This window comes from Montipora capricornis, chromosome 12 (genome assembly GCF_036669925.1).
Source record: "Montipora capricornis isolate CH-2021 chromosome 12, ASM3666992v2, whole genome shotgun sequence".
Lineage (NCBI taxonomy): Eukaryota > Metazoa > Cnidaria > Anthozoa > Scleractinia > Acroporidae > Montipora > Montipora capricornis.
Window position 1 is genome coordinate 31,755,681 of NC_090894.1, and position 15,428 is coordinate 31,771,108.

General features: G+C 41.7%; 2 protein-coding genes across 2 annotated transcripts; both read left to right on the forward strand.

Moving 5' to 3' along the window:
- The first annotated feature begins 3,147 nt into the window (after positions 1-3,147).
- LOC138025649 (uncharacterized) lies at positions 3,148-7,782 on the forward strand. Its single transcript, XM_068872831.1, has one exon. It carries the CDS (start codon positions 3,148-3,150, stop codon positions 7,780-7,782), a length of 4,635 nt encoding a protein of 1,544 aa, XP_068728932.1.
- A 1,206-nt stretch (positions 7,783-8,988) lies between these two features.
- Positions 8,989-13,500, forward strand: LOC138025651 (uncharacterized). The gene has a single exon (XM_068872832.1). It carries the CDS (start codon positions 8,989-8,991, stop codon positions 13,498-13,500), a length of 4,512 nt encoding a protein of 1,503 aa, XP_068728933.1.
- Positions 13,501-15,428: the final 1,928 nt, after the last annotated feature.

Genomic DNA, 15,428 nt, shown 5'->3' on the forward strand with positions numbered 1-15,428 from the left:
TACATCCATCACTGGGACCCAAAGCAATCACTTCCCCCTGGGTTCCCTTCCCACCACCTCACCTACGTTTTACTTTAAGTTACCCTACATAGGCATTTTCTGTTGTTACTCAAAAAAAGGTTCCCCAATGATTTAGATATAAAACTAGTTTTTTTCTTCTTTTACCATCGCAACATGTTCGGCATGAAACACCCTATATCCCTGGCGGGCTCCGTTCCAGTGTGGTTTACAAGTTTCCATGGGCGGGCTGTGATGCCTGTTACGTCGGCGAAACGGTCCGGCATTTTCCCACGCGTGTGAAGGAGCATTTCACCAGTGATAGGGCCTCTCACATTTTCAAACATCTGCAGAATTCTGAGCATTGTCACGTGTCACTCGTGTTCAGCCGTATGTTTTCGTGTTTTAGATCACGCCTTCATAAGTTTTCAACTTAAGATAAAAGAGGCTATTCATATTTAGAGAGAACAACCCTCTTTGAATCAACAATTATACCATGTTAACCTTAAACTATGTTTTTAATTCCCACATTTTCCTGCTATACTTCATTCTGTGGTTACTATTTTTCACATTAGCATTTTCTATTTATTATAAATGCTTTGTATTCTGACTAAGGCCTGTTCCAAACGTCGTGCTACTGCCGTGCCGAACTCAAATGAATTGGCTTGGCAGTGGCACGACGATGGCACGGCAGCGGTTTGAAACGTCGAACCTAATACAGTCGCGCCAAATTCAAAAGAGAAAACAAACCATCCATCCAGCGTAATAGTATGCACATAATGCAAAATACATTAAATTAATTTTTGATTTGAGTTCGGCGCAACAATAGCACGCCGTTTGAAACCAAGTCGTGCTACTGCCGTGGGGCACGTTAAGTCCTGCCATGCTAAGTAGTCGTGCCGAACCTAAGTCAGCCGTGCAGCGCTTAATGGTTTCAAACGGAGTGCTACTGCCGTGCTTAAATGGAAATGACAATTTCATTTGAGTTCGGCACGGCAGTAGCACGACGTTTGGAACAGGCCTTATAACTGAGGATGGCAGAAGTTTCTGTCGAAACATGTTTTATAAACTCAAACGTTTCGTCGTTTTCTTAAAATTACTTACTTTTACATATACAATGATTTACATTTGCATGCAAATCAGGGTGGTTTCAAATCATAATCTTGATTTAAAGCCAGCAGGCAAAAGACACCATTTTTTGTCCATAAAGATCGAAACCTTTTATTAGTCAACTTCACGTGACACAAAATTTTCAAAAGAATGAAGATTTAAGACTTACTCGTTATCTGTGATTTATCATCAATTACATTCATGTTATCTACCGGATACGTTTACGGCAAACTATCGTTACAAGACAAAAACAACTGTTGGGTTCTGTCGCACGGTTTCAACATTAAAAACTTAAAAAAGAAATAAAGACTTAGCCAAACTCAACATTGAAAGGATAATCGGAGGAACGATTTTATTCAAGGATCGTTTGATGGTATGAATTTCAGTTTGTCTCATCCTCAGATCCGCCATGATCATCCTCGTAATAAGTATGTGGAACAAATTCACCCTCAATAGGCATCGGACCACTTGGAGGAACATTGTTTGTCACATAGGTTCCCTGTGCTCCGCCCATCCCCTCTGCATACCCCGTATTGTTCTGGGCATAATTCATATCTCCCATAGGGTATCCCATATCTTGAGGAGGGTATCCCATTTCTTGAGGAGGGTATCCCATTTCTTGAGGAGGGTACCCCATTTCTTGAGGAGGCTGTCCCATTGCTTCGGGATAATACATGTCACCACCTGGGTGGTAGCCTTCACCGTAGAAAATCTCATTAGGGTCAACCAAGCCAGCTGCAAACATGAGTTGTTCTGAAAAAAAACAAGAACAATATTCTAACAGAGCTGAGCCTAACGTGCTTTAGGTATTGATTAAATTTCTCTTGAAGCCGTCACCTATGTCCAGAAATACAGATAATTAGATGCAAGGCCGAGTTTGACATCCAACACGAAGTGAACATTTCGTGTATTCTCTCTCTATCATACATTTACCTATTTCCGGCACGGAATGACGGGAAAAAAATGGCAAATCACAAACAACATATGTAGAATTCAAAAGTTTTGAATTGGTTAATTTTGAATTTTTTATCTTATTTTATTTTTTAATTTTGAATTTGTGGTGTCACGGAATTATGTTTTTTGTCACCAGTTTGTAAATAGTTTTAGCCACTCGTCTTGTTCGTTAGTCTGAGTGTTAATTATCAATTGTACGATTCCCTAGTGTATTATGCATTATCCGATTTAGTGTTATAGAATTTCTTAGTGTTGTAATATAGTCATTGCTTGTAGTTGTAATTGGAATAAATTAGTTAACTATATATAGATGTTAAGTCGTGGGCGTTGGAGGATTGCTGAAGTGGTTTGGTTTAATATTGGTGCAAGGTTTGTTGACAAGAGGAAAGGCCAATTTTAGAAGAAAGTGGACGGCAGAAACGCTCAAACAGTCAATGCTGAAAGTCATTAGCAGATCCCAACCGTTCATCAAGACAAAACCCCTTTGTCTACGGTGGAGGAACGAGCGAGGAGAATATTACTGTACGACTCTTTAGTGAAAAGGAGAACGGGAAAAGCTGAGCGCCGGCGGAGTTGACAAAAGAGGAACACGACACGTAAAGTCCGAGAAAGATAGAAGGCGCCGGAGAGCAGAAACAGAGGCGGACCGAGAAGCAGTTGGTTTAAAGCTGCATTGCTGGCTGAGGTTTGTTGGTTTGTGGGTTAGTCGGTTTGTTGGTTTGTTGGTTAGTTGCTTTTTGGAGTGAAAGCGAAGAACTGAACGGAACTGTTTAATATTGTAAATATTTAAAGTAAAGTATTTAGTTTATTTTAATTACTGTTGTCATTTAAATATAAGTTAAGCAAGTTTAGGTTTTTTTTTCTTTTTTTTCCCTCTTCTAAATTAAAATCTTTAAAATTATATTCGTTATAAGTTTCATGCTTGTGCGTTGCGCAATTGTGGGAAGGGGCGTGTGTGTGTTATTGTTTTTTTTCGTTTTGTGTGCGAACACACCATCACATATTTTTGGTGTCAGGAGTGGGATACTTTTCCCGTGGGAGTCACACACACCTCAGATACAATTGAGCGCCACACTTATAAGCATTATGGCTGCAAAAGGTCCTGACTATAATTCTTGGTCTTTGGAAGACCTTAGAGCTGAAGCAAGGAAAAGATCTCTTCTATTTGTAAGAAAAGACGGGGTGAAAACTTTAGCAAGTAAATTGAGAATGCAGGATAGACTTATGAGGGGTGAAAGTCCCGCAGCGGCAAAGGAACTGGACTTTAGTGCTACAGAGGATAAGACCGAATTACTTAATGAATTGAGCTTTGAACAGCAGATGAAATTACAAGAGCGAGAATTAGCCGTTTTAGAACTGCGTAGGAAAATAATGCAGGACGAAAGGGACGCCGAAAGGGAGAAAAGAGAGTTTGAAAGGGAATTGGAGAGGGAGAGAAGGGAATTTGAAAGGCAGAAAGCACGTGAGGAAGAGGAAAGATCCATTAGGGAAGAGGAACGATTGCGAAGTCTTAGACACGAGAATGAAGAGTTTACCATTCGAGACGTGAATAGGCAACAGAGTGCCGTAAAAAAAACCAAGTTTATAAAAATCAGGGAAATGAGGGAAAGTGAAGACATAGATGATTACTTTAGGATTTTCGAGATGACAGCTAAGGCCCAATCTTTACCTGAGGCAGAGTGGGTTGGAAATCTTGTTCCCAAACTCACCGAAAAGGCCAAATCCATTTACCTAGAAATTCCAGAACCGGCCTCACAAGACTACAAGCAGAGCAAGGCCATAATTATTAAAGCGTACCAACTGACGGCAGATCACTATAGGTATAGATTTAGAACCTCCGAGAAAACGGCAGATGAAGACTTCGTGCAATGGGGCAATAGAACTCGAAGGTACTTGGACCGTTGGATGGCTGTTGCCGAGGCAACTGGGGATGCTAACAAGATCTTAGAACAGATAGTGATGGAAAGACTCCTAGATGCAGTCAGTCCAGAACTGAGAGCTTGGTTGAAGGAGCAGAAGCCAAAAACTGCCGAGGATCTCGGAAATCTCGCGAATCTTCACGTTCAGGCAAGAAAAGGTCCACTAATTTCGGGTAAATATGCTTCTTTTAGTAGGGGGCAAGGTTTTAAGCAAAACAAGGAATTGAATGTAAAAGAGGGTACGTCGCCAACGCAACCAAAACAAGGCCAAAAGTCAGTAGTTCCCCAAAAATTTGTTCCACCCAGCGTTAGGAACGCAAAGCCTGAGGTGACTTGTTTCAAGTGTGGTAAAAAGGGACATATGTCGTATAACTGTGGAAGAACTCGCAATACAACTTCACAAGGGTATCTTTTATGTATGACGCCACTTAAGACTGACCAATTAGAGTTCCCAGCGTGCAATGTTAGAGGCAGAATTTCGGGCAAACAAGCTGAGATGGTAGTCGATTCTGGGTGTACGAGAACCCTCGTTCACAAAAGATATGTTAGCGATGCATCTTTGTCCGGTGAAAAGATTACTGTCTTAACCGCAGCAGGCAAACGGCTGGTAATACCTTTAGCCTGGGTAGAAATTGAGAGTGAACAGGGAAAGTACAAGGAATTGGTGGGGGTATTTGACAGGCTACCCGTTGACTGTCTACTTGGTAGGTCGTCTTTTGGTCAGACCCTCTGCAAGAAAAATATATTGGATCAATGGGAAAACAATATTTTGGCTCACGATAGGGAACATAACGAGGCATTCGTAATGACCCGACGACAAAAATCATTAGAGGAGGCGCAGAAGCGAGCAGATGAGATGATTGATCGAAAAAACTCATTCGCAGTTAGAAATTTGTCGCAGAAAGAGACAAAGAAGGATAACGGTCTGATAGAAGGTGTTTTGCCAACACTCTTTGAGGAGCAGGAGCCTTCTGGGAACGAAGAAAAGAATGTGGAAAGTGAGGAGAGGCAGGAGTCACGTATGGAGAATTTTGCACATAACATTCTGGATAGAAATAGGTGTCAGCTCATGGAAGATCAGCAATCAGATGTAACACTCGAAAAGGCTCGTAGTAAAGTGTCTCAGAAGCCCCCTGAAGAAGCGGATGGTTATTTTATTGAAAAAGGATTACTTTTGCATCGTAAGTTTTTGGGAGACTTTCATAATGGGGTAAAGTTTGTCGATCGCATAGTGGTTCCAGAAGCCTATAGAGATGAAATTCTTCGTGTTGGCCATACCATTCCCCTAGCTGGCCACATGGGAAGCACGAAAACACTTAATCGAATAGCAGCCCATTTCTTTTGGCCCGGTTTCAACTTTGATGTTCGCAAATATTGTGCAACCTGCCCGCAGTGTCAATTGGTGCAACGCAAAATGAAATCGCAAAGGGCGCCTTTGAACCCTGTAAAAATTGAAACAGAACCTTTTCGAAAGATAGCCATCGACATTGTTGGAGAATTACCGCGAACAACAACAGGCTTCAAATATATTTTGACTATCGTTGACTACGCAACACGTTATCCCGAAGCCATACCGCTAAGAAACATCAATTCGAAGACCATTGCTGATGCCCTTATCCAGTATTTTTGCAGAGTCGGAATCCCAGAAGAAATAGTTTCAGATCAAGCCGCTAATTTTGTTGGTAACCTTATGGCGCAATTGTATGATCAGTTAGGGATCTCTAGGATCAAAACCTCAGTGTACCATCCAGAGGCTAATGGCTTAGTGGAACGTTTCAATGGCACATTGAAAGTGATGCTTAAAAAGTTTGTTCGAGAGCAGGTGGCGCATTGGGATAAGTACCTCCCATATTTGTTATTTGCCTACAGGGAAGTTCCTTGTGAGTCAACTGGGTATTCCCCATTCGAGTTACTGTATGGTCGTATGGTTAGGGGACCTTTAGCTGTTATAAAAGAGACATGGTTAGAAAAACATCCCTCTGGGAAAGGTTTGGTGACCCATGTCCTCGAAATTAGACGAAGACTCGCAGTGATGCAGCAGGCGGTTCAAGAGCACTTGAAGAAATCACAAGGGACGCAAAAGCGACTGTATGACATTCACAGTTCCAGAAGACGTTTTGAAGTTGGAGACAAAGCCTTGGTTTTACTGCCCACGCCAGGTAGCAAGTTGGAAGTTTCCTGGCAAGGCCCATACAGAGTTACTAAAGTGTTGAATGACGGGCTCAATTACGAACTCGATACTGGCAAGGCACATAAACCACATCGTACGTATTATATAAACCTTTTGAGTAAATGGCAGAGTCGTGATGAAATGGTTGCACTTGTCTTGCAAGAATCGCTCGAGATGCCCTTACCACATGAACGAGATGTTCCAGCAATTTCAAACGAAGAAACATGGGAAGACGTGGAGATCTCCAAGGATCTATCAAAACTTCACAGAAACCAGGTCGAATTGCTACTGCAGGAATACACTGATGTGTTCTCTGGAAGGCCTAACGTAACGTCCGCGGCAACTCACCGGATCGACATAGACGACTCTCTGCCAATACGATGTTCCCCCTATAGAATACCACAGAGTCTCGAAACCGAAGTAAATAAAGAAATTGATAAGATGTTAGAGTTAGGAATAATTCGTCCCTCAAACAGCCCATGGGCGTTTCCCGTTGTAGTTGTTCCAAAACCAGACGGAACTATCCGATTTTGCGTCGATTATAGGAAACTAAATAAGATTACAAAAATGGATGCATATCCAATTCCAAACGTGGATAAAATGATAGAGAAGGTTGCAGCCGCAAAGTATATAACTACACTTGATCTTACGAAGGGATATTGGCAAGTTCCTTTGGAGAAGGCAACTATTGAGAAATCTGCGTTCATTACTTCTAGGGGCTTATACGAGTTTCTTGTTATGCCTTTCGGAATGAAGACAGCTCCCGCCACCTTTCAGAGGATGATGACTGACGTAGTATTGAAAGATTTGGATTGCGCTGATGCCTACATAGACGATGTTGAGGTGGATACGCCTTCTACATTCGCACAACACCTGTCAGATTTACGCCAAATCCTAGAGCGCCTTCGAGAATACAATTTACATGCACGACCCTCTAAATGTAAGATAGCCATGAAAACTGTAGATTTTGTCGGACATCGCATTGGAGGGGATAGGATCGAACCACGTAAAGCTTTAGTTCAGTCAATCGTCGAATATCCCAGACCTCAAACCAAAAAACAAGTAAGATCTTTTTTAGGGATGGTCGGCTATTATCGTAAGTTTATCCCCAATTTTTCTGAAAGAGCATCCGTCTTGACGGATTTAACAAGAGGAAAAAATCCAACTAAGGTTAGTTGGCTGCACGATCACGAAAAGGCTTTCTTAGATTTAAAGGAGGCTATGCAGAAACCTCCGGTACTAAGGCCACCTCATTGGGATGAAGAATTTATTTTGCAGGTCGATGCTTCCAATAGAGGCCTTGGAGCTATTTTGTGTCAAAAAGGTAAGAATGGTGAAGAACATCCAGTCGCCTATGCCAGCAGGAAGTTACAGCCCAGAGAGGCAAAATTAAGTACAACAGAAAAAGAGTGTTTAGGAATCGTGTGGGCTGTTCAGACATTCAGATACTATCTTTTTGGCAGAACTTTTATCTTACAAACTGATCACAACCCGTTAACATGGCTGAATCAAGTGCGAAACAAGAGTAGGAAACTTCTTCGATGGAGTATTACACTGCAGGAATACGATATGATCATCGAACATAAGAGTGGAAAAAAGAACAGCAACGTGGACGCCCTCGGTAGAGTTTAAGCTTGCTTTAGTTTTCTAGCCCCATATGCCTACAGTAGTCCTTTTCTTTTAATCTCTATTTTTTGTGTTTTCCAACCCCAAAATAGACTTGGAAAGGGGGAAGGTGTCACGGAATTATGTTTTTTGTCACCAGTTTGTAAATAGTTTTAGCCACTCGTCTTGTTCGTTAGTCTGAGTGTTAATTATCAATTGTACGATTCCCTAGTGTATTATGCATTATCCGATTTAGTGTTATAGAATTTCTTAGTGTTGTAATATAGTCATTGCTTGTAGTTGTAATTGGAATAAATTAGTTAACTATATATAGATGTTAAGTCGTGGGCGTTGGAGGATTGCTGAAGTGGTTTGGTTTAATATTGGTGCAAGGTTTGTTGACAAGAGGAAAGGCCAATTTTAGAAGAAAGTGGACGGCAGAAACGCTCAAACAGTCAATGCTGAAAGTCATTAGCAGATCCCAACCGTTCATCAAGACAAAACCCCTTTGTCTACGGTGGAGGAACGAGCGAGGAGAATATTACTGTACGACTCTTTAGTGAAAAGGAGAACGGGAAAAGCTGAGCGCCGGCGGAGTTGACAAAAGAGGAACACGACACGTAAAGTCCGAGAAAGATAGAAGGCGCCGGAGAGCAGAAACAGAGGCGGACCGAGAAGCAGTTGGTTTAAAGCTGCATTGCTGGCTGAGGTTTGTTGGTTTGTGGGTTAGTCGGTTTGTTGGTTTGTTGGTTAGTTGCTTTTTGGAGTGAAAGCGAAGAACTGAACGGAACTGTTTAATATTGTAAATATTTAAAGTAAAGTATTTAGTTTATTTTAATTACTGTTGTCATTTAAATATAAGTTAAGCAAGTTTAGGTTTTTTTTTCTTTTTTTTCCCTCTTCTAAATTAAAATCTTTAAAATTATATTCGTTATAAGTTTCATGCTTGTGCGTTGCGCAATTGTGGGAAGGGGCGTGTGTGTGTTATTGTTTTTTTTCGTTTTGTGTGCGAACACACCATCACATATTTTTGGTGTCAGGAGTGGGATACTTTTCCCGTGGGAGTCACACACACCTCAGATACAATTGAGCGCCACACTTATAAGCATTATAGCTGCAAAAGGTCCTGACTATAATTCTTGGTCTTTGGAAGACCTTAGAGCTGAAGCAAGGAAAAGATCTCTTCTATTTGTAAGAAAAGACGGGGTGAAAACTTTAGCAAGTAAATTGAGAATGCAGGATAGACTTATGAGGGGTGAAAGTCCCGCAGCGGCAAAGGAACTGGACTTTAGTGCTACAGAGGATAAGACCGAATTACTTAATGAATTGAGCTTTGAACAGCAGATGAAATTACAAGAGCGAGAATTAGCCGTTTTAGAACTGCGTAGGAAAATAATGCAGGACGAAAGGGACGCCGAAAGGGAGAAAAGAGAGTTTGAAAGGGAATTGGAGAGGGAGAGAAGGGAATTTGAAAGGCAGAAAGCACGTGAGGAAGAGGAAAGATCCATTAGGGAAGAGGAACGATTGCGAAGTCTTAGACACGAGAATGAAGAGTTTACCATTCGAGACGTGAATAGGCAACAGAGTGCCGTAAAAAAAACCAAGTTTATAAAAATCAGGGAAATGAGGGAAAGTGAAGACATAGATGATTACTTTAGGATTTTCGAGATGACAGCTAAGGCCCAATCTTTACCTGAGGCAGAGTGGGTTGGAAATCTTGTTCCCAAACTCACCGAAAAGGCCAAATCCATTTACCTAGAAATTCCAGAACCGGCCTCACAAGACTACAAGCAGAGCAAGGCCATAATTATTAAAGCGTACCAACTGACGGCAGATCACTATAGGTATAGATTTAGAACCTCCGAGAAAACGGCAGATGAAGACTTCGTGCAATGGGGCAATAGAACTCGAAGGTACTTGGACCGTTGGATGGCTGTTGCCGAGGCAACTGGGGATGCTAACAAGATCTTAGAACAGATAGTGATGGAAAGACTCCTAGATGCAGTCAGTCCAGAACTGAGAGCTTGGTTGAAGGAGCAGAAGCCAAAAACTGCCGAGGATCTCGGAAATCTCGCGAATCTTCACGTTCAGGCAAGAAAAGGTCCACTAATTTCGGGTAAATATGCTTCTTTTAGTAGGGGGCAAGGTTTTAAGCAAAACAAGGAATTGAATGTAAAAGAGGGTACGTCGCCAACGCAACCAAAACAAGGCCAAAAGTCAGTAGTTCCCCAAAAATTTGTTCCACCCAGCGTTAGGAACGCAAAGCCTGAGGTGACTTGTTTCAAGTGTGGTAAAAAGGGACATATGTCGTATAACTGTGGAAGAACTCGCAATACAACTTCACAAGGGTATCTTTTATGTATGACGCCACTTAAGACTGACCAATTAGAGTTCCCAGCGTGCAATGTTAGAGGCAGAATTTCGGGCAAACAAGCTGAGATGGTAGTCGATTCTGGGTGTACGAGAACCCTCGTTCACAAAAGATATGTTAGCGATGCATCTTTGTCCGGTGAAAAGATTACTGTCTTAACCGCAGCAGGCAAACGGCTGGTAATACCTTTAGCCTGGGTAGAAATTGAGAGTGAACAGGGAAAGTACAAGGAATTGGTGGGGGTATTTGACAGGCTACCCGTTGACTGTCTACTTGGTAGGTCGTCTTTTGGTCAGACCCTCTGCAAGAAAAATATATTGGATCAATGGGAAAACAATATTTTGGCTCACGATAGGGAACATAACGAGGCATTCGTAATGACCCGACGACAAAAATCATTAGAGGAGGCGCAGAAGCGAGCAGATGAGATGATTGATCGAAAAAACTCATTCGCAGTTAGAAATTTGTCGCAGAAAGAGACAAAGAAGGATAACGGTCTGATAGAAGGTGTTTTGCCAACACTCTTTGAGGAGCAGGAGCCTTCTGGGAACGAAGAAAAGAATGTGGAAAGTGAGGAGAGGCAGGAGTCACGTATGGAGAATTTTGCACATAACATTCTGGATAGAAATAGGTGTCAGCTCATGGAAGATCAGCAATCAGATGTAACACTCGAAAAGGCTCGTAGTAAAGTGTCTCAGAAGCCCCCTGAAGAAGCGGATGGTTATTTTATTGAAAAAGGATTACTTTTGCATCGTAAGTTTTTGGGAGACTTTCATAATGGGGTAAAGTTTGTCGATCGCATAGTGGTTCCAGAAGCCTATAGAGATGAAATTCTTCGTGTTGGCCATACCATTCCCCTAGCTGGCCACATGGGAAGCACGAAAACACTTAATCGAATAGCAGCCCATTTCTTTTGGCCCGGTTTCAACTTTGATGTTCGCAAATATTGTGCAACCTGCCCGCAGTGTCAATTGGTGCAACGCAAAATGAAATCGCAAAGGGCGCCTTTGAACCCTGTAAAAATTGAAACAGAACCTTTTCGAAAGATAGCCATCGACATTGTTGGAGAATTACCGCGAACAACAACAGGCTTCAAATATATTTTGACTATCGTTGACTACGCAACACGTTATCCCGAAGCCATACCGCTAAGAAACATCAATTCGAAGACCATTGCTGATGCCCTTATCCAGTATTTTTGCAGAGTCGGAATCCCAGAAGAAATAGTTTCAGATCAAGCCGCTAATTTTGTTGGTAACCTTATGGCGCAATTGTATGATCAGTTAGGGATCTCTAGGATCAAAACCTCAGTGTACCATCCAGAGGCTAATGGCTTAGTGGAACGTTTCAATGGCACATTGAAAGTGATGCTTAAAAAGTTTGTTCGAGAGCAGGTGGCGCATTGGGATAAGTACCTCCCATATTTGTTATTTGCCTACAGGGAAGTTCCTTGTGAGTCAACTGGGTATTCCCCATTCGAGTTACTGTATGGTCGTATGGTTAGGGGACCTTTAGCTGTTATAAAAGAGACATGGTTAGAAAAACATCCCTCTGGGAAAGGTTTGGTGACCCATGTCCTCGAAATTAGACGAAGACTCGCAGTGATGCAGCAGGCGGTTCAAGAGCACTTGAAGAAATCACAAGGGACGCAAAAGCGACTGTATGACATTCACAGTTCCAGAAGACGTTTTGAAGTTGGAGACAAAGCCTTGGTTTTACTGCCCACGCCAGGTAGCAAGTTGGAAGTTTCCTGGCAAGGCCCATACAGAGTTACTAAAGTGTTGAATGACGGGCTCAATTACGAACTCGATACTGGCAAGGCACATAAACCACATCGTACGTATTATATAAACCTTTTGAGTAAATGGCAGAGTCGTGATGAAATGGTTGCACTTGTCTTGCAAGAATCGCTCGAGATGCCCTTACCACATGAACGAGATGTTCCAGCAATTTCAAACGAAGAAACATGGGAAGACGTGGAGATCTCCAAGGATCTATCAAAACTTCACAGAAACCAGGTCGAATTGCTACTGCAGGAATACACTGATGTGTTCTCTGGAAGGCCTAACGTAACGTCCGCGGCAACTCACCGGATCGACATAGACGACTCTCTGCCAATACGATGTTCCCCCTATAGAATACCACAGAGTCTCGAAACCGAAGTAAATAAAGAAATTGATAAGATGTTAGAGTTAGGAATAATTCGTCCCTCAAACAGCCCATGGGCGTTTCCCGTTGTAGTTGTTCCAAAACCAGACGGAACTATCCGATTTTGCGTCGATTATAGGAAACTAAATAAGATTACAAAAATGGATGCATATCCAATTCCAAACGTGGATAAAATGATAGAGAAGGTTGCAGCCGCAAAGTATATAACTACACTTGATCTTACGAAGGGATATTGGCAAGTTCCTTTGGAGAAGGCAACTATTGAGAAATCTGCGTTCATTACTTCTAGGGGCTTATACGAGTTTCTTGTTATGCCTTTCGGAATGAAGACAGCTCCCGCCACCTTTCAGAGGATGATGACTGACGTAGTATTGAAAGATTTGGATTGCGCTGATGCCTACATAGACGATGTTGAGGTGGATACGCCTTCTACATTCGCACAACACCTGTCAGATTTACGCCAAATCCTAGAGCGCCTTCGAGAATACAATTTACATGCACGACCCTCTAAATGTAAGATAGCCATGAAAACTGTAGATTTTGTCGGACATCGCATTGGAGGGGATAGGATCGAACCACGTAAAGCTTTAGTTCAGTCAATCGTCGAATATCCCAGACCTCAAACCAAAAAACAAGTAAGATCTTTTTTAGGGATGGTCGGCTATTATCGTAAGTTTATCCCCAATTTTTCTGAAAGAGCATCCGTCTTGACGGATTTAACAAGAGGAAAAAATCCAACTAAGGTTAGTTGGCTGCACGATCACGAAAAGGCTTTCTTAGATTTAAAGGAGGCTATGCAAAAACCTCCGGTACTAAGGCCACCTCATTGGGATGAAGAATTTATTTTGCAGGTCGATGCTTCCAATAGAGGCCTTGGAGCTATTTTGTGTCAAAAAGGTAAGAATGGTGAAGAACATCCAGTCGCCTATGCCAGCAGGAAGTTACAGCCCAGAGAGGCAAAATTAAGTACAACAGAAAAAGAGTGTTTAGGAATCGTGTGGGCTGTTCAGACATTCAGATACTATCTTTTTGGCAGAACTTTTATCTTACAAACTGATCACAACCCGTTAACATGGCTGAATCAAGTGCGAAACAAGAGTAGGAAACTTCTTCGATGGAGTATTACACTGCAGGAATACGATATGATCATCGAACATAAGAGTGGAAAAAAGAACAGCAACGTGGACGCCCTCGGTAGAGTTTAAGCTTGCTTTAGTTTTCTAGCCCCATATGCCTACAGTAGTCCTTTTCTTTTAATCTCTATTTTTTGTGTTTTCCAACCCCAAAATAGACTTGGAAAGGGGGAAGGTGTCACGGAATTATGTTTTTGTCACCAGTTTGTAAATAGTTTTAGCCACTCGTCTTGTTCGTTAGTCTGAGTGTTAATTATCAATTGTACGATTCCCTAGTGTATTATGCATTATCCGATTTAGTGTTATAGAATTTCTTAGTGTTGTAATATAGTCATTGCTTGTAGTTGTAATTGGAATAAATTAGTTAACTATATATAGATGTTAAGTCGTGGGCGTTGAAGGATTGCTGAAGTGGTTTGGTTTAATATTGGTGCAAGGTTTGTTGACAAGAGGAAAGGCCAATTTTAGAAGAAAGTGGACGGCAGAAACGCTCAAACAGTCAATGCTGAAAGTCATTAGCAGACCCCAACCGTTCATCAAGACAAAACCCCTTTGTCTACGGTGGAGGAACGAGCGAGGAGAATATTACTGTACGACTCTTTAGTGAAAAGGAGAACGGGAAAAGCTGAGCGCCGGCGGAGTTGACAAAAGAGGAACAGGACACGTAAAGTCCGAGAAAGATAGAAGGCGCCGGAGAGCAGAAACAGAGGCGGACCGAGAAGCAGTTGGTTTAAAGCTGCATTGCTGGCTGAGGTTTGTTGGTTTGTGGGTTAGTCGGTTTGTTGGTTTGTTGGTTAGTTGCTTTTTGGAGTGAAAGCGAAGAACTGAACGGAACTGTTTAATATTGTAAATATTTAAAGTAAAGTATTTAGTTTATTTTAATTACTGTTGTCATTTAAATATAAGTTAAGCAAGTTTAAGTTTTTTTTTTCTTTTTTTTCCCTCTTCTAAATTAAAATCTTTAAAATTATATTCGTTATAAGTTTCATGCTTGTGCGTTGCGCAATTGTGGGAAGGGGCGTGTGTGTGTTATTGTTTTTTTTCGTTTTGTGTGCGAACCCACCATCACATGTGGTAAGCATGTTTAGTTGATAAACCATACCTGGTTTTGACAACTGGCAGGCTTCAGACTGGCTAGGACAATATAAACACTCGAAAGTTATTGGTTTTCTGCAAAGGGATTACGATTGGCTTAACCAAAGACGAAGCCAATCGAATGTTAGAGGACTTTAGAGACTTCTTCAAAGCCACTTGAACTTTCTAATTCTGTAGTAGTACCTGTTAAGTGCTGTAAGCTACAACCTTTGAGATACTGTACCCTACTGCAATAGACCTTGTTCATAAATGGCGGTCACATTTATAATTCTTTTGTCCACGTGCAAATTAGCCTACCAAGCCTCATTTTAAAGCAAGAATTCTTTTCAATTCACTGTATGGTATGGAGGCTTGGTAGGCTAATTTGCACTTCGACAAAAGAATTATAAAGTGACCGCCATTTATGAATAAGGTCTATTCACTAGAAGCTATCGCCATCCAAGAAACTGTAAGACGTTATTGTTTGTGTGTGTGTGTTTTTTTCTCGTTTCTCGGGTTTCGTTAAATAATTGCAAAAAAGGTTGATTTATAGCATAATTAAGGGACTGGTACAGTATTCATTTAGTTTCACCATAATAGCCCATTTCCGAGTTGCTGCATGCCTCAGTTTCAAAGCGAGCATAACCTGCGATCAGGCCCATTTTTAGCTTCGCCCATATGTTCTCTTATGTCGTCACTCGCTAAAATTGGGCCTGACCAAAAGTCTCTCAAGAATTCCGGACGGTCGGCCAAATTTTGGCCGACCAAACTCGTGATCTGATTGGCTGTTGAAACGCCGGAAGTGAAAATGCCATCGTGATTGCGCGGAGCTCTCGCGAAGTCCTCGAGACTAATCCGCCATAAGTGTACGAAAAAATTTGCTCCCTTTTTTCTTACAATGCCGTGGACGGTGCAACTTGATTTTA

Bases quoted from the DNA above. Each gene is read 5' to 3' on its own strand.
- LOC138025649 (XM_068872831.1), top strand. From the start codon at position 3,148: ATGGCTGCAAAAGGTCCTGACTATAATTCTTGGTCTTTGGAAGACCTT.
- LOC138025651 (XM_068872832.1), top strand. From the start codon at position 8,989: ATGCAGGATAGACTTATGAGGGGTGAAAGTCCCGCAGCGGCAAAGGAA.